Source organism: Physeter macrocephalus, chromosome 14, assembly GCF_002837175.3.
Source record: "Physeter macrocephalus isolate SW-GA chromosome 14, ASM283717v5, whole genome shotgun sequence".
NCBI lineage: Eukaryota > Metazoa > Chordata > Mammalia > Artiodactyla > Physeteridae > Physeter > Physeter macrocephalus.
Window position 1 is genome coordinate 112,289,980 of NC_041227.1, and position 19,875 is coordinate 112,309,854.

Genomic DNA, 19,875 nt, shown 5'->3' on the forward strand with positions numbered 1-19,875 from the left:
ATGAGAATATCCTTGTGAAAACATGCCAAAGACAAAATGAAAAAGTCCATTAAGAGTGCACAGTGAACCAGCTACTGGAATGCCACAGTAAACCAAAGGAAAAAGTAGAGGGGAAAGAGCATGTTGCTTCAATAAAAAACACGGTAAGACACATGTAAGGCATTCAACTACTGCAAACTTAGAAGTACTGAGTTAAATGAATGCTGTACATGAGCACCAATGCAGTAATGTACATTTACTCTGCAAGACATATTATGAAACACGGCAGCAAGTACAAAAAAAAAAAAAAAAGAAAAAAAGAAAAAAAAGGTTGCCAATAACCAAGAATTCTACACCTTAAAAAGCCTAAAAGGTAATGCAATACTTGGAAGAAACTAAATGATAAGCCTTCAAGTTATCAATTGAAGGATGTGACTTTAACATGTTCTAAGAAAACACCAGGCCAACTGTCATTCTCGCAAATCAGAGCAGGAGAGGAGAGAATAATGCTTGTCTCCTACTGAATGGTATTCATCACAAGTGAAAATAAGTATAGCTTGAAGTGGAACTCTGCCTGTGTCTGAAGAAAAGTGAGTCGGTGGGGAGACAAGAAAGTGAAAACAGTCTCTTAATAAATTAAATTCTCATAAAAACTAACCTTTCTCCTTGGATTTTCTATCTTGTTCTCTGTCCCGACTTTTGCTCCTGTGCTTATATGACTTTCGATCTCGGCTTTTTGATCTTCTTCGATCCCGACTACGAGATCTATGCTTTCTTTCTGATCTATCATGGCTTCTGCTTCTTCGTCGATCTCTGCTTCTTAAATAATTTGAAACAAAAGGAAAGCAACTTCAGCTGATTTACAGTGAGAAAAAAACCTTGAAGAATTACGTACTGTTGAATAAATAACAAGATTAAAAGCAAAACTTACTGCTAAAGGCAAAAGAATAGAATCTACTATTAAAACATATTTACATTAGAAATCTTAAGAACTGAAAACTGAAAATCCTTCTAACTTCAATTTTTCAAATAGGTAGCCCTACCCAAAATAATTTATAATTTAAATGTCTTCTCAGAATCAATGAGAAGAGAAGCACTTAAAAGACCATCCAGTACACTGACTTCCTAATAAGACTGCATCAAACCTCCTTAGACTGCCTCAGAAATAGCAATGAAGTTGCCTCGAAGATGGACTCGTTCAGATTCAACTCTCATAATCCATCCTCATGCTTAATGAGACTTAAGAGGGTCAAGTACCAAGGAGTATCACTAGTAATTACTACTGTTTATTGCACACTCACGATATGCCTGGCACTGTTTCATGTGTTCAATATACCTGCTTCGCCTTCTTTCTCTACTTCGTGATCTTTTGTGGTCCCGAGACCTGCTGCATCTTCGGTCAGAAGTTCGGCTTGAGTGACGACTCCTTGATCGACTCCTCTTTCTTCTTTCTCTGTCTCGAGCCCTTTCTTTTTCTCTTTCTTCCTCTTCTCTTCGTCTTTTCCTCTCTCTTTCTTCCCTTTCTCTCTCCCTTTCTTTTTCTCTTTCTTCTCGTTCCTGTTTCTCCTTTTTTAAACGCTCATCACGATCAGGTTCTTCAGTTCTTTTTCTTAATTTTTCCTAAGGAAACAGAGTTTGATTTTTTTTTTTTTAGAACTATATGAAGACACTGTCAAACATGGCTACCTAATGTGAAGCATTTTTAGACCAACTTATGGAATTTGATGCCCTAAAAGTGAAATGGGGAAATCTCAACACCATGTATGTACACAAGATATTATTTGACTAAACCCTCAGGAATATTCTTTCTCCCAAATTCCTGGCACTACAGAGTAAAAAAAATAAAGTGCTTTGCTAATCTAATGAAATGCAAAACATTATAGGGATTATCGCTACCTCAAATAACACAGTCAGCAAAAATATCAATGAGAGATTTATATCTCTATGTGATCAATTTTTAACCATACTAAAATAAAGTACTAGCTATAGCTAAAATACATGTTTATAAGAAACTTACTTTTAATTCTTCTACAGTAGCTTTAATTTTGGCATAGCCCATGTGCTGTTTTCCCATCAAATGGTCATCTACCCGGGACTGGGCATCTCCCACTATCAAAAAGGCTCCACACACTTCACAAACTTCCATTTGTTTTTCTTGGGCGGCAAAACTTTCAATTGTCTGAAATGATAAATCAGTTATTTTAAGAATATCTGAGGAAGACACAACAAACAAATCCCCCCAAAAGTACTTAACATTTAGAATAGATTTTTAATTTTGTCAACTGCTACTTTCCACTTCCCCAAAGCCATAATACTGAGCAGCAACTTTTAGAGAGAGGAAGCATGACAGCAGCACTCAACTTTCCACATCACCCAAGAAGTACTGAGACCCCATCCCTCAACTCCAACAAAGAAAAAGCTACCTATTTTAGTCTGAATTCATTTCTCACTTGGTTCAACAGGTTAAGATGTGGACTCCGTATTAAAAATGTTTTTCAAAATCATTAAGGAATTGAACTCACAGTGTATAACCTGAACATATCCTTTTAATATTTGGGAACCAATGACCAATTATATTCTAGCATCAATATCCAAAACATGTATTTTGTATGTACAAATACATACCCTGATACAAAATACATTGTATCAAAGACATATCAAATACACTGATACAAAAACATGTATCAATATCCAAACATTATATTCTCTAACTGAAAGTTAAGAAAGTAGAAGGTAGTATTAAGAGTATACCAATTCTGTACTAAGGTAAATACAAACTGAGTAATTTGTTCTAACAAAAAATAAATAAAACCCAGGCCCAAATGAATACTTATAATCTAAGGCACAGGTTGGCAAGCCAGAGGCTAGAGGCCTGTTTTTGTAAAGTTTTACTGGAACAAAGCCACATCCAATTGTTTATATATTGTTTAAAGCTGCTTTTGTTAATATAAGAGCCTTTATGTTACAAATCTTGTGACCTGCAAACCTAAAATATTTACTATGTGACCCTTTAAAATAAAGTTTGCTGACATTAGAAAACTGTTCTCAAATCGGCATAGATCCTAGTAATTCACAGTGAACAGCCTGGGTAAATCAAAATGAGGTTGCTACTCACCGAAGTTGTGGACCTAAGCAATTCTCTCTCTTCTTTTAACTGTTCAACTAATTTCATCATTCCCTGGGCTTCTTCTACTTTTCCTTCAGATCCTAATTCTTCAATCTAAGGGGAATTTAAAAAGCAGTCAGGATATCTTTCTAACCACACTATCCAAGTATTTGTCTTTTTACCCCAAGCTCCATTAGCATTTAGCGGTTGTTTTGGGTCTTTTTGTTTGGTTTTGTTTAGTGAAGCCTGCATTAATTATGTATACTTGACCGAACATAAACAGCAAATTTCTAAGGTGCACAATTTCATAAGGTTTGACTCCCATGAAATCAACACCACCATCTAGATAATAAACATATCCATCACCCCTGAAGGTTTCCTCCTGCCTCTTTGTTGTTTCTCCTCCCAAAGCAACCACTGATCTGCTTTATGTCACTATAGATTAGTTTGCATTTTCTAGAATTTTATTTAAATGGAACCATGCACTTTTTTTTCCTTCTGTAGGGCTCTGGCCTCTTTCACTCAACCTAATTATCTTAAGATTCATCCACACTGTTACATGTAGTTAATTCCTTTCTCTTACTGAATAGTGTATCACACTGTATAGATCGGGGTCCCCAACCCCCAGACCAATAGCGGTCCGTGGTCTATTAGGAACCTGGCCACACAGAAGGAGGTGAGCGGCAGGCGAGCGAGCAAAGCTTCATCTGTATTTACAGCTGCTCCCTATCGCTGACATTACCACCTGAGCTCCACCTCCTGTCAGCATTATGGTGAGCTGTATAATTATTTCATTATATATTACAATGTAATAGTAATAGAAATAAACTGCACAATAAATGCAATGAGCTTGAATCATCCCGAAACCATCCCCCCACCCCCATCTATGGAAAAACTGCCTTCCACGAAACCGGTCCCTGGTGCCAAAAAGGTTGGGGACCGCTGGTATAGATACAGCACATTTTTTTTGTATCCATTAACCTACTGACACACACATGAGTTCTTTCCAGGTTTGTTTGGGGTGTTATTTGCCTATTATGAATAAAGCCACTATAAACATTGGTATACAACTCTTTGTGTAAACATATGCTTTCATCTCCCTAGCAGTGGAATGGCTCATGGTGCCTCTTTTAACTTTTTAAGAGAGAAACTTTTTTCCAAAGTGGCTGCACCATTTACATACCCCAACATTGTAAGATAGTTTGTTTGCCCAGCTCTCCACTAACACTTGATATGGTCAGTCTTTTTAATTTTAGCAATTCTAATAGGTGTTCAAAAAGCATCTCACTGTAGATTTGTATTTCCCTAATGTTTAGTGACATTGAGCAACTTTACATGTATTTTATTTGCCATCCTTATACCTTCTTTGGTTAAGTGTCTACTCCAAGTACTTTCTAACATTAATGCACAAAATTCTCACCTGCTGCAGGAGTACATCGATTTTATCTGTTAGAACCTGAATTTTTTCTTCATTTTTGCCTGTTGGACCAGCTGCCTAATGAAGACAACAGAATGTATTATTAACAACTAAAATACAGAGATAGACATTCAAACTCTCACATACCACACCTAATATTTTATTTAATAACTGAAATGCTGAATCACAAGGATAGTAACTCAATTACCTCAATTTTTGTTAATCAGCTGAATATTTTGTCAGTTATTGATATTTAAGGTCAAAACCTTATGATTAGCAAAATCAATATTACATTTACTAATAAAGACTGAAATTTTAAAAGAATACAAAGTAATGAATGAACCTGAACACAAGTTTCAACAAAAGGGAAGTCTCTGGGTTTCCAGAGAACAAGGACACTTCACAAAGACTGTAAATTAATTTCATACTCACCCCAGATGACTGCTGGTTTTGAGATAATGCCAAACGAGCATGGCCTCGTCTAATTCTACGCTCTACTTCTGCAAGTAAGCTCTGTAAGTATCGCAGAAAATCTCTCTCATAGCCAACTTTCATAAAACGAGAACTCTTCTCATACCTAATAAAAATGAAAATAAACAAGCACTGTTTTCCTTCCAAATCTTTATTGATTACAACTCTCATATTCTATCTTAACTAATCTCATGGACTACTGCATTTAGACTGAAGGCGTAGGGAATTCCCTGGCGGTCCAGTGTTAGGACTCTGTGCTTTCACTGCTGAGGGCCCGGGTTCAACCCCTGGTCAGGGAACTAAGATCCTGCAAGCCGTGAGGAGACACCAAAAAATAATAATAAAAGAAAAAAATAAAAAACAAATGTGATATAGAAAAAAAAGCTTAGGCTTATTCTTGGCATACAGTATGTACTCATATGGTGATACTACATAAAGCTGCATCACTTTCTACCACCCCCAACTAATGAACAGGACCTCTGTCTGACACTCATTTTACATGAATTTCAATTATTTCTTCAATCCTTGTCCCCTTTAAACCAAACAATGATGGGGGGTGGGGGGATGACCCCTCAAAAGGTAACTTACTGTTTTCGCAGATTTTCATCATGAATTTTTTCACAAGGCCCTGAAAGAACAAGAAATTTGAAGGTATAAATTATTGAAGTTAACTTTTCTCTTGCCAAAAGTTCTTTTTTAAAAAAGGAAAGAAGATCCATTTAATCACTGAGTAGTCTGTAGACACCTAAATTAAGCCTACTGAATCATGAAGCAACATACCCAAGTAAGCACATGAAAAGTGTTCTCCTTAGTCTTCAAGATGTGTATAACGCAGAACTACGTAAGAGAAGAAAAAAGAGGGAGTAGGAGGAATGAAAAAATTGTTCCTTACTGCCACCAAGAAGAAAACTGGGATGAGGGCAGACCACTGGTCTAAACCACCAGCGACATTTTATTAATTTCGAGTTTCTGTGAATAGTACAAGACTAGCACCCTAGTCCTACCCCTTACCATCTCCAAAAGGCAACCAATTTTGACCCTTTTAGTTGTATCTTCTGGAATTTATCTCCATATTTCTAAATTTTATGCTTATTTTGCTTTTTCTTGGTTTATCTTAGGCATCAAAAATTTAGGTTAAATAAACATTCAGTACTTATATTTTGATTATGCAAGTCCTACATTAACTGCTGAGTCAAACAAAAGGTGCATTATAATGACACTTTTGATAAACTTACTGGAATTCTTTCTTTTGTTTAGTCTTTTCTATGTCTCTATTTCCAAATTCATCTCAAACACTTTAACTCAGCTATAAGAAACTATCTCAATACCAATCTCCCTCAAGATTCAAAATATATCAGATAATCAGCTTTATTTTCTTCCATGAGCTTTCTGTCCTGCTTCAGCCTGGGCTGCTTTTTTTCTAAGCTCACTAATAGAGTTGTCATCCTTAGAAACTCCTTTTCTGGTCTGTACTGAAGTTTACTGGATCTCTTATTTCTCTCCTTCTTGGTTTATGCCCATGAGTTTCCAGAGAAAAGGTGGTAGATAAATTTGTTGAGACCGTGCATGTCTGAAAATGTCCTTTTTTTTCCACCCTCATATTTTCCTGTTTGGCTATATAGCTAACCTAGGTAAAAACATTTTTTCATTCAGAATCCTGAGGGTGTTTCTCCAGTGTCTTGAAGCTTCCAGTGTCATACTGACAAATCTGAGGCCATCCTGATTGATCTGATTGATAATCCTATGTGCCCCACCCTCACCCCTGGTGTTCTGGAATTTCACAATGGTGTGGATCTTTTTTCATTTGTTGTGCTGAGCTCTTGAAGGACTCACTCAATCTAGAGGGTAAAGTCCTCTAGTAATGCAATATTAAAATTTCCTCCCTTCTGTTTTCTCTATCTAGAACTCTTAATTAGCTATTAGAGGACTGGACTGATATAATTTTTTCAAATTTCAATTTTTATCAACATTCCACAAATTTATTTTATCCTCAAAACTTTCCCCTGATTTTATTTCAGATTTCTCTAGTTCTAATTTCTAAGAACTCTTCTTAGTTTTTCAAAACTTCCCTTTTTATACAGTATCCTATTCCTCCTGATATGTTCTCTTATTTCTCTGAGGATACTAAATTTAGTTATGGCTTTAAAATCTTTTTTCTTCTGTTTCCCCCATTATCCACCATATTCCACTAAATTCTTTTTTTCTGTTGGTTTTGGTTAATCTTTTGTGTTTGAAGGTTTTCTTCAAATGTCTGACTGGTATTCCTTGGCTGGCAAAACACTTCCAAAATCTGACTCGAAGTTGGTATGCTGAGGCAGAGTTTGTCAACTAACGGGCTTTACCATAGGAAAATCGGGCAGCAAGACTTTCTTTTAGGAGATTCCCCAAGGGTCAGTACCTGTAGATCACTTCTCTGGAACTGTTCACTTTCTCTAAAGAATCCTCTTCTCTTCTGCCTGGGGAAAAAACATCTGGCTGTATCCTTCTAGGAACAGGGCAGAGGAAGGGAATGGGAAAACCTCACTATTGAGAATACAGACTCATTTAATCTCTTATAGTCTCATCTTTGTTCATTACTGCCCTGTCTTGTATCTCTACTCCCAGTATCTAGATACATCCAGCCCTAATGTGCTCTTAATGTTTTAGGGCAAGCTGTTAATGTTTCTAGAATGATACTAGTTATGTATCATCCTTGGGAGAAGAAAATGATCAAATTTTTTTTTTTTGCATTTTGTGGTTCAAATGAACTAGAGTCTCTTTACCCCAATTTCTTCAGAACATAACCCCCTGGGGTCTCCTGGGCTGTAGGGGTGGGAGACAGTATCACCAGATGCACAGGTCTGACCACACAGACTAGTGGTTCTCAACAAGGGTCAGTTTTGCCCCCAGGGGTATCTGGCAATGCCTGGGGGCATTTTTGGTTGTCACAATTGGGAGATGTTACTGGCATCTACTGGGTACAGGCCAAGGATGCTACTAAACATCCTACAATCCACAGGACAGCCCCTCCCACCCCCGCAAACACAGAATTTTCCAGGTAAAACTGTCAAATGTCAAGGTTGAGAAACCCTGAACTAGACTAATCTCTGCTTTTCAGCCCCATGATTCAACTCTGCCTTCTATGGTACCTGATGCCTCCAAATCCTGAGCCTGTCCAGGGTTCTGCTGATCAAACTCTTTCTTCTGTATAATATCCCCTTCTGCGGGCTTTTAGGGTACAGGTTTCTCTGCTATTCTTCCATCCACTTGTCATCTTCCAAAAATGTGCTGACATCTCTAATGTTATCTCGACTCTTCCATTTACACCTTTTTTGTTTTTAAATTTTCATTTTAGTGGAGGGGTTTCAGGAGGGAGTGGAAATAGATATGTATATTCAATTAAGCCACCATGTTTAATTAGACTGACATTTATTAATACATTCAAAAAACTAAGCCAGGAAAGAAATTATTTATCAACAAACCTTTAAGAGAAAACTTCTTTTCAAAATTATAAAGTATCAGTTTCTCTTTAATCATAAATTCGATACAAGTTACACAGAATATTTACTTACCAAGATCAGAACGAGTGTTTGTGAACAATTCCGCAGGACAAAAACCACAGAGATAATATTTACAAACCTAGTGAAGAAAAACAAAGGTAAATTTAACTTTTTGAAATTGTTCGGTTTTAGAACTATACCAGAAAAGGGTGCCAAATAACTATTTTCTCATTTCATGATCTTCATCTTTCAACCAAATAAGTTTAAGAATAATTTCATTTGTTAAGCCATTTAGTTAGGTAAATTAACGACTTTCAGACTCCTGGATTTCAGTACAAGAAATGCAGGACTGACAGTTACCAGCATTTTCTATTTCTATAATTACTTCCTATTTCTATTACAGTATTAGAAATCACTGCCCTACTCCCAAGCAACAAAAAATATTGGATAAAGACATCCACAAAAAAGATAACTTTTTATTTTTATTTAAAAACACATTGTTCTTATTGTTCTAACTTTGTTAAAGACCAGAACCAATTTACGGACTAAGATTTGGAAATCACTGCCTAAATTCCAAATAACACTTATTTAAAGCAATCTGGTTCAGTATTTTCACTTAAAGAGATCCTGTAACAGGCCCTAAGATGTAGTGGATATTTTCACACATGCCAGCACTTTACTGAGTGATTTCTATGGTATGAGGAAGAATTATTAACATGAAACCAACTTTTAATTCTCTCTCATTGGTACTTTTGTAACTCCTTCAGATATATTCCAAGACTGCTTTATCCTATGTTTAATTCTATAACACTGCAAACCAAAACCTGTTAAGCAAAATTCCAAAATATCTCCCTTCATATAACCCTTCATTGTTATTGGGTAAATTTTCAATGTACAACTATAACATATGATAGAGAAGGTTTGCTAAATTTAAGATTGAATGAGTTTTTTCGAGACACTTAGAACTGGATGTTAAATCTGAAATAGGTTGTTTTTTGCTTCAAAGGTCAATTGTTTTATACTTGTCTGAAGCAATGTGGTTCCATAAGCTGTGTCCAGAAGAACTAAGGTGTTATAAAGAAAGGTCTCATAAAGAACACTGAGATTCAAAAATCATGTCTAAACAGATTTAGTTTTATATCAATATTATCCTGTTATATATGTAGCCATATGTCATAGTATCTTTGTACCATTTTCTTTTCTTTAGAAGTTCTAACACTCGATTTTAAATTATTAAAAAGGCTCTGTATGACCACAAATAACATGTTGGCGAGGATGTGGACAAAGGGGAAGCCTTGTACACTGCTGGTAGGAATGTAAATTGGTGCAGCCACTGTGGAAAAACCATATGTAAGTTCCTCAAAAAATAAAAATAGAACTACCATATATGATCCAACAATTCCACTTCAGGGTATATATCCAAAGAAAACAAAAACACTAATTCAAAATGATACATGCACCCCAATGTTCACAGTAGCATTATTTACAATAGCCAAGATATGGAAGCATCCTAAGTGTCCATCAACACATGAATGGATAAAGAAAATGTGGTATATATACACAATGGGACACTAATCAGCCATGAAAATGAATGAAAGTTTGCCATTTGCAACAACAAAGATGGACTTGGAGGGGATTATACTTAGTGAAATAAGCCAGACAGAGAAAGACAAATACTGTATGCATTTGTGGAATCTTAAAAAAAAAAAAAAAAAAAAAGCGCAAATTAGTGAATATAATAACAAAATAAAACAGACTCTGTGATATAGAGAACAAACAAATGGGGAGAGGGAAGAGGGAGGGGCAAAACAGAGGTAGTGTATTAAGAGGTACAGACTATGATGTATAAAATAAATAAGCTACAAAGATATATTGTACAGCACAGGGAATATAGCCAATATTTTACAGTAACTGTAAATGGAGTAAAATCTTTAAAAATTGTAAATCACTATGTTGTACACCCGAAACTTATATAATATTGTAAATCAACTATACCTGAATTTTGAAAGGGCTCTATACATGCAAATGGTTAATGTTTTTAAATGCTATATACTCTTCTAATTATTAAAAAGTCTGATTTGTTAAATTTTGCATCCACTTTAAGTGTATCAGCAAAATACCAATGCCAACATTCAGTTTGAGAATCTCTTTCAGGGGACTTCCCTGATGGCACAGTGGTCAAGACTCCGTGCTCCCAATGCAGGGAGCCCAGGTTCGATCCCTGGTCAGGGAACTAGATCCCACATGCATGCCGCAACTAAGAGTTTGCATGCCACAACTAAGGAGCAGGCGAGCCACAACTAAGGAGCCCATGAGCCGCAACTAAGACCTGGCACAACCAAATAATTAATTAACTGATTAAAAAAAAAAAGAATCTCTTTCATTTGGGGGAAGGAGGACAGAGACAAAGAGGGTATGCTACTTATCTTTCAGACTATTAACCCTGGTTCCAAGGGCCCAAAAATTATTTAACAAATTCCCCACAATTTTAATAGTCATATGAAATAGGTTAATAATAGTTATTACCAGCATTTACCATTATTTATAGCTACAAATTATATGGTTTTAATTATATTAATAAATTATATTATTAAATTATATTATTTAATTTTAAAACTAAACTTGGCGTTCAGCCCTCGTAAGTATGAAAGTTTACTATTATTACTATCACTATGCATTTTACTTTCAAGTACATATGTAAATATAAGACTACTGTTCATTAAAACAAAAGGAATAAACATCTGTATGGTCCCTCCTGACTCTTAAATATAACCAAATACAAACTTGAGTATTTCTAAGAAGGAAATCTTTTTGGAAGTACTTCCAAGTAGTACTTATTGAATCTTAGTTTTAATAACATTTATCACCAAAATCAAACTGACCTGGATCTGAACTGGGTTTTACCACATACTGTATGACTTAAGTTTTCTGTAGGACTTCTCTAGTGGCACAGTGGTTAAGAATCCACCTGCCAATGCAGGGTACATGGGTTCGAGTCCTGGTCCGGGAAGATCCCACATGCCGAGGAGCAACTAAGTCCACGCACCACAACTACTGAGCCTGCGCTCTAGAGCCCGCAAGCCACAACTACTGAAGCCCACACACCTAGAGCCCGTGCTCTGCAACAAAGTGAAGCCACTGCAATAAGCCCACGCGCCACAATGAGGAGTAGCCCCCGCTCGTCGCAACTAGAGAAAGCCAGTGCACAGCAAAGAAGACCCAATGCAGTCAAAAATAAATAAATAGATTTTTTTAAAAAAGTTTTCTGTAAAAGTGGGGATGACTACTAACTTCAAGGTTTGTCATAAAATGTGTAATAAATTCTGGTTTTTAAAACTAAAATACCTCTGATTTTCAGAGCTATTTAAAGTTTTATTCTTAGGACTTCCCTGGTGGCACAGTGGTTAAGAATCTGCCTGCCAATGCAGGGGACACGGGTCCGATTCCTGGTCCCAAAAGATCCCACATACCGCGGAGCAACTACGCCCATGTGCCACAACGACTGAGCCTGTGCTCTAGAACCCGCGAGCCACAACTACTGAGCCTGCGCGCCACAACTACTGAAGCCTGCACGCCTAGAGCCCGTGCTCCACAACAAGAGAAGCCACTGCAATGAGAAGCCCGTGCACCTCAACGAAGAGTAGCCCCCGCTCGCCGCAACTAGAGAAAGCCCACGCGCAGCAACGAAGACCCAACACAGCCAAAAATAATAAACAAATAAAATAAAGTTTTATTCTAAACTCTAAGCCTTATTTATATAAATAGTTTTCCAAAAGACAGTACATGCTAAGTGATCAAAACTCTTAAGTCTAAATATACTATGTCAGTTTTCCAATAAAATACATGAGTGAACACACTTAAATCTAATAAGTACTGTATGGAATTTTAATTTTAAATGACATTTAATTTTAAAAAGTAGAAAATGGCACTTCAACAATCATTTAACACTATGTGCTAAAAACGATGCTTGAAGTATCAATACAAGACCATGTTAAGACTCACTCAAGAAGCTCGGTTTAGTAGAGACAGACACAAAAACTAAAATGTACATGCATCACTGGAACAGACAGGAATTTAGTCAGGAATGTCAAGTGGTGAAGCTTGAACTGGTTAAGTTCAGAAGTGGAATTACAAGATATTCTAGGCATAAGGAAACATGAAAAGACAGACATAGAGTATGAAATAGGCAAGTTGAAATAGGTATGCTTGGAGAGGCAACATACTGCAGAGTCTGAATCGTAGTTGCCACTTTTCAACTGTGAAAAACTATAGGCTGTAACTCTGCCTCTGTCCTCAATACAAAAAAAGGAGACAGTAAGTATTTCACAGTGGGATTGTAAAATTTAGACTCTCCATTTACTGAATTGGGAGAAATGGGCAAATAAGTCTGGTTTTTTAAATACTACCCATTACTTTTTAAAATATGTCTTTAGGCACTATGTAGATCAAATAAGGCATGCCAGCAGGTCTACCTATAATTTAGTCCAATCACTCCATCTGAGATGAGAAACTGAGATCAACCACATGACCTGCCCTGAAGGCATCTAGCTACTTACAAAACAGAGATTAAAACCTATTTTCCTAATTATTTTCTGTGTGCTCTTTCCACTCTCCAATTCTTCAGATACTGTTGTAAAGAAATGGAACATCAACACATTTGTTATTCTACCCAATAAACTCTAGCTACTTAGACTGCTTCTTTTAACCCTTCCCAGGGATTGAGGATGTTTAACTAAAAATATTAACAGTCTTTGACTCGGCAAGTCTTTATTAAATGTCCATCATGGACCTAGTAGTCTGATAACCAAAGGTGGCAAGGGGGAGCAGAATTCTCATAACATAATTGTGATTCTCTTGATCAATTAAGGTAATACTAAAGACCGGAAGAGTTCAATCTCAACAGCATACTTTTCACTAGCACTTAAGAGAATGCAGATACAACCAATCTTACGAATCTGACTAGGAAATTTTAATTCCAAGTTTCCATCACATTAAACAAAGTCAAACTGTCAAAAATTAAAACAATATCTGAAAATAAAATTCAAATTCAAAATTCAAAAAAATAAAAATCTGGCATTACTTTGTTGGGAAAAGGAACACTCCAAACATTACTAGAGTTGTGGGACAATTTCGCAGCATCCATCAAAATGACTAAGTAAAATACGTATTTAACTTAGTCATTATCTTCCTAGGAACCTATCCTACAAATGATTCAGCTACATGTACAAGAACGTTCATTGCAGATTGGCTGGTAATGGTAAAAGAATTTGACATAATCTACATATCCACCAGGAAATAGTTAAACTAAGGTAGATTTTTTTTTTTAATTTATTTTTGGCTGTGTTGTGTCTTTGTTGCTTAACGCGGGCTTTCTCTAGTTGCGGCGAGTGGGGGCTACTCTTAGTTGTGGTTCGTGGGCTTCTCATTGCGGTGGCTTCTCATTGCGGTGGCTTCTCGTCGCAGAGCAGGGGCTCTAGTCGCGCAGGCTTCAGTAGTTGCAACACGCAGGCCCAGTAGTTGGGGCACACGGGCTTAGTCGCTCCGCAGCATGTGGGATCTTCCCGGACCAGGGATCGAACCTGTGTCCCCTGCATTGGCAGGCAGATTCTTCCTTGCGCCACCAGGGAAGCGCTAAGGCAGATTTACATGTACCAACGAGGAAAGATTCCACAGTATAAGTGAAAGTTGTTAAGTATATATAACTTATATAACATTACCATATGACAACTTTCACTTATATATCTGTGTCTGTAAATTACTAGGAAAGATCTGGAAACATACATACAAATTTTTAAGCTTTTCCAGGGGAATTTGGCAATAGGAAGGGGAGACAAGGTCAGACTTTCGCTGTTTACTTCTAATTTTAATCTTTTATAGTAAAGCAAGTTTACTTTTGCAAAAATCATTTTAACAACTCTAAATCAGAGGGGACATAATAGTAAAATCAATTCCTAACATAGTAATTAGTCATGGTTCACTCTCTTTTTTATGGCCTACACAAATTTCTTGTAAAATTTTAATCAATTTTCCACAGCAGCTGAGATAGTAAACATCTCTCTCCCACTAAGAAGCCTTCAATTATTTCCCAATGTCATTTAGTCCCAACTTCTAACAAGGCTTATAAAAAACATTCAAAACGAGGTTCCTGCTCATCTATCTACACACCTCCTCCCCCAACAACAAAAACAAGGGCTTCAGCTCTAATACTATTCACAATTTCTCAGGCCTAAGATTCTCTCCAGCCCCTAGTAACATTTGTCTTCTCTCCCTCAGGCTAACTCCTATGAATACTTTAGGTTCCAGTATTCAAAGGCCACTTTAAGAGGCCTTCCGCAAGTACCCCAGTCTGGGTTAAGTGCCCCTTTCATGTGTGCTTTTCTAGACCCTCTACTTTCCCCCACTGTGCTACAAAAGCCCATTACTCCTTCATAACTGCTACCAAATGACAGTTCTCTCAGGGAAAGTGCTGCATGTATACTATTCTGTTGTACATACTATAAGAATGATACATTTTGTGTCATTCAAAATAATTTGTATTATTTGTATCATTCAAAGTAATTATAGGAATTTCCTCAATTTACAAGAAATGATCAGAAAATTAAACACATTTCATAAAACAATGAAACATTGTATAGTAACATAAGCTACTTTCTCCCCTTGTGAAGAAATCAAGTCTAATCAGATACCAGGAATTCCCTGGAAGTCCAGTGGTTAGGACTCCACGCTTTCACTGCTTGAGGGTCCAGATTCAATCCCTGGTCAGGGAACTAAGATCCCACAAGCTGCACGGTGCATCAGAAGAAAAAAAAAGTCTAATGAGAGAGAGAGAGAGAGAGAGAGAGAGAGAGAGAGAGAGAGAGAGGGAGAGAGAGAGGTGGGGGGGGGGAGAGAGAGGCGGGGGGGGGGGGAGAGAGATGGGGGGGGGGGAGAGAGAGAGAGAGAGAGGGAGAGACAGAGGGAGGGAGGGAGGGAGAGGGAGAGGGAAGGAGGGAGGGAGACACACGGTTTCCCAAAGGCAATCAAATATTAAGGAAATACCTTCATATTTTCAGTGTGATAATAATATTGTGGTTATTTATTTGTCAGGCCCCAAGGCATGCAGAATCTTAGTTCCCCAACCAGGGAGCGAACCTGTGCCCCCTGCACTAGGAGTGCAGTCTTAACCACAGGAACGCCAGGGAAGTCCCAGTCCTTATGCTTTAGAGATAGATAATGATGTCTTTAAGGTTGAAATGATAGAACTGCTTCAAAATAATGAAAGAGGTAGGACATACAGAGAAAATAATACTGGCCATCTGTTGATAATGTGTTTCACTGGGTATGGTTACATGCAGAGTTTATTCCACTATTCACTTCTGTAAGTGTTTTGGAGAGAAAAAAGCAAACAGCAGTTATATACACAACATATAGGCTGCTGGCAATTCCAAGAAGCCCAACACTTACCACGTACTACAGAGTGGGACAGGAGATGTCTATACTTCTGACAGAAAAAACATTTTGGTGACTATGAATTAAAACTGTCTAGTAAAATACTTGTAGATGCCAGCGGTATAATTACTCATTTTTTGCTTCCAATTTTCTTCTTAGATTCTGAATCCCTTTTTTAGATGTTAAAAGTCACAAGTAAAAAAGTGGACAGTAACTTAACTTTTTTCTTTTCTAAACAACTTTCAGTGTCAGTGACGGTATCTGCTAACATTGTGAAGATTTTAGAAAAGAACATTTATTTCAATTCCCTTCATCAATTATTAAGCCTTCATTGAAAAGAGGGCACACTTGAATTTGATAAATTATGAACAAAGTCTCATTTTATATATTATTAGAATCAGAGTTAAGTCAACAGTTAATTTCACTTTGGGGTTGAGATCTACAATATAAAATCTTCAATTTGAACTACAAAGTTCCTTTTATATATATAATAATAAAAGCTCCAGACCAAACTTTACAATTCCCTACAATCTCAACTTTTCAGATGATCAGAAGGCTACCAATGCCTTCTCTATCAAACACTGAAATCTTTGCGTGTGAACACTAGCCAAAAGGTGCTCACACTAAGCAGCTGAAATCACATGCTTTCCTCATTACCTTGGTTGTTTAGGATTAACAAAGCAGAGCAAACTGCTTAACGCAAAAATACTAATACTCTCAAGGAAATGTAAAATATTAATCAATGAGGGAGGAGGGTGTGTCAATGAATCCTTGGAACAGTATTTTAAAGCTGATTTGACTTGAGCTGAAAACTACTTTAGTTGAACACTACTTTCTCTCAGATCCAAAGGTAACAATCTACAAAAGTTGGAAAGGCCTGTAAAGTAAAGCACTTTCCCTGATAGTGGTTACATACATACATCTTTACAAATAAATGAAAGATCAGTAATTTGCATCACAGAAGCATCCTTCACTTAAAAATGAGTTTCCCCCAAGTGCTTCTAGCTCACAATTAAAAACCTAGTATTGGGCTTCCCTGGTGGCGCAGTGGTTAAGAATCCTCCTGCCAATGCAGGGAACACGGGTTCAATCCCTGGCCTGGTAAGATCCCACAGGCCACAGAGCAACTAAGCCCATGCACCACAACTACTGAGCCTGCAAGCCACAACTACTGAGCCCGAGTGACACTACTGAGCCCAAGCGCCACAACTACTGAAGCCTGCGCACCTAGAGTCCGTGCTCCGCAACAAGAGAAGCCCGTGCACTGCAACGAAGAGTAGCCCCCGTTCCCCGCAACTAGAGAAAGCCCGCGCACAGCAACGAAGACCCAACACAGCTAAAAATAAAAACAAATAAATAAATTTATTAAAACAAAAAACCTGGTATTGACACTAAGGAGGTGGGTCAGGAAGCAGTAGTTCACAAGCTTTAGAATGCATAAAGATGCCATTTTTACAAATGCAGATTTCTGGGGCCTTCACGTAGACCTATCAGAATGGGGGGGGCGCCCGAGAAGTACAGATATCTGCATTTAAAACAAATTCCACAGATCAGTCTGATGCAGACATCTAGGAATTACTCTTAACACTAAGGTAAAGCTTCCATTTCATTGTTAAACAAAAGGACCCCACCCAGCTGAAATGGCTTTCTGCATCTAGTGCAAGTGTGGCAAAAATTTCCAGATATAACAGGAAAGCAAAAATATTTTGGGGAATTCCCTGGTGGTCCAGTGGTTAGGACTCCACGCTTTCACTGACTAGGGCCTGCGTTTGATCCCACAGGGATCTAAGATCAGGATCAAGGGACTAAGATCCCACAAGCCTCGAGGCATGGCCAAAAAAAAAAAAAAAAAAAAAAAAAAAGAAATATCAGGTTACAGTGATGGTGAAGAAACCCTTACAGTACATACTGGGGTTGTCCATTCCTCCAGAATTTTAGCACTAACAGCCAACAACATACACAAATGACCTGGAAGTGATGCCACGAGCTTCCCCAGCTCTATAGTAATTCCTGCTTATAAAGAAGAGGCCACACGCTGGTCTACACCAACCTTTCCTTGCAGACAAGAATCTGAAACACCAGCAATTGACTTTTTCAAATCCCTGAATCTAGAATGAAGTGCAATCTGTCATTAAAGGCATAAAATATTTTGACAACAGCACCAAAAGTTTAAATCAGTGAGAAGCACTAAAACTAAAAGGAAAAAAAAACCCTGAAAGGAAAACAGATTTATTGAACTAAGATGACATAAAACTTAAGTTGCTTTTCTGACAGCCTCATTGCTTATGTTATAAACCCAGCACATGTAATGCAATATGGCAATAAAATACCACCAGGAAAAAAGGTTTCTCCACAACACTTGTTCAAAACCAATTAGGCACAGACATAGGCTGCTCCAGTTGATGAGCAGGCAACCAAAAGCAATTTTCTCTCTGCAATTCAAATTAGATAAATGTCCTATTTGCCCATCAAGTGAATCATAATGTTCACTTTTTTCTTTTTGCAAAGCTTAAGATTACTGAGTGAAGTGGTAAAAGAAAAAGTTACTTCACTGTGACAAAGGAATGCCTAGAAAAGAAAGAATCAAGGCAAAAAACACTGTTACTCTATGAATTCTACCACAACACTTCATACTACTGTGGAATCAGGCAGCGCCCACAACTTTAGTCAAACGCTTATTTTTTAAGGTACTGAAAGGACTCGTCTAGCACCAACTTGTTTTCCCGCACTGCAAAAGAGAAATTTTATTCTGACCAAAGCCTATGTTTAAAATGAGTAAGCAACGTTAAAAAAAAAAGAGGCGTATTTGTTTATTCCTTCATATTTTGATTAGTAACTGCCTTTAAATTATCTTGTTTGATTACAACCGCATGTAAAATTAAATTCTACATCTATTCTTCAGGTAAGACCTAAAATAAACGTTACACATCGTGTTCAAAACACCAGATAAACATCAGGGTATTTGCAGAGAGCCAGTTTCATAGAACTGTGGAAAGTGAACAAGACCACAAAGATTAGGTTAAGTATCGCCATTTAACTTGCCAAAACACCTTGGGTGAGCCTCTCAAGTCTCATCTGTGAAACTGGGTTTATAATTATTTACCCTTACAGGGTTAAGAGAATCAAGTGAGTTTCATGTGAAGAAAATGCCTTGACAATTATCTACATGAATGGCTTACTAGACCGTACTGCTATCAAACAATATTTGTAAATCACGGTGAACCCTACCAAGTTATGACCTCTTTTAAAATTTTATTTCCCCATATAAGCGTCGAAACTGAACCATTAATGAAATAATATACTGTCACGATTTTTACCACTAATGCTGGCCAGAAATTTCAGTCTAAATACGTCGCTCAGCCCAAATAACGGTAAAATTTGCCCTTTCCCCTATTTCACAATGAAGTGAAAACTCCAGAGCCTATAGATGTAAAAAAAAAAAAAAAAAAAAAAAAATTCCTTCCTTTCCCGCCTTTCCCTGCCTGATTAAGGTGCTTTTCAATTCTGCCAAAGGTCTTTTTGATTTCCTTGATACTTAAACAACAATAAATCATCCCTTATCCTAGGATCCAGGGGGACTCCTCCCTCCCGGGCTATCTTCCCGGCTCCCTCCGGCCACGGGGTCAGACACTTGACCCCGGGGCGGCCCGGGCCCCAAACCGCGCCGCGGCCCCGGCGGGCCCCTGTCCGCTCCACTCCCCTCCCCCACGGCGCCCGGGCACAGGCCCAAGGCCCGCGGGACTTACGCTCTCGTGGTCCCACCGCACGTTGCTGCGCTTCTCATCCGGGGCGAGGTTTCGGTCCCGGCCCATTAACTCATCCAACAATTGCGCGGCCGAAATCATGGTGCTTTCCTCGGGCGACTGCTCCCACCACCCCTGGCACCCACCAAAGAAAACGCCGGCGACACAGTCGCCAAGCTCTCCGGCCCGCTCCCGGCCTAAAAGCCTCCGCTAAACAGGAGCCGATAAGACAAAATGGCCGCCGCGCGGACG

The 19,875-nt window shown here is 37.9% G+C and overlaps 1 protein-coding gene across 8 annotated transcripts in view; it reads right to left on the reverse strand.

Annotated features, from left to right (window-relative positions):
- Window positions 1-19,869, reverse strand: part of LUC7L3 (LUC7 like 3 pre-mRNA splicing factor) — a 24,781-nt gene extending 4,912 nt beyond the window's left edge. For 7 of the 8 annotated variants that reach the window (XR_008619159.1, XM_055090095.1, XM_055090096.1 and 4 more), the window contains exons 1-9: window positions 19,627-19,869; window positions 8,525-8,591; window positions 5,562-5,601; window positions 4,935-5,079; window positions 4,506-4,580; window positions 3,095-3,199; window positions 1,997-2,158; window positions 1,316-1,599; window positions 638-798 (exon numbers count right to left, since the gene is read on the reverse strand). Coding sequence is in view for 7 of the 8 variants with exons in the window: in XM_055090095.1 (XP_054946070.1) it covers window positions 638-798; window positions 1,316-1,599; window positions 1,997-2,158; window positions 3,095-3,199; window positions 4,506-4,580; window positions 4,935-5,079; window positions 5,562-5,601; window positions 8,525-8,591; window positions 19,627-19,725 (1,138 nt within the window). In the remaining variant the exon portion in view is untranslated. The remainder of the gene's footprint in view (window positions 1-637; window positions 799-1,315; window positions 1,600-1,996; window positions 2,159-3,094; window positions 3,200-4,505; window positions 4,581-4,934; window positions 5,080-5,561; window positions 5,602-8,524; window positions 8,592-19,626) is intronic. The other variant, XM_055090100.1, reaches the window with a different exon arrangement.
- Between the last annotated feature and the right edge of the window lie 6 nt (window positions 19,870-19,875).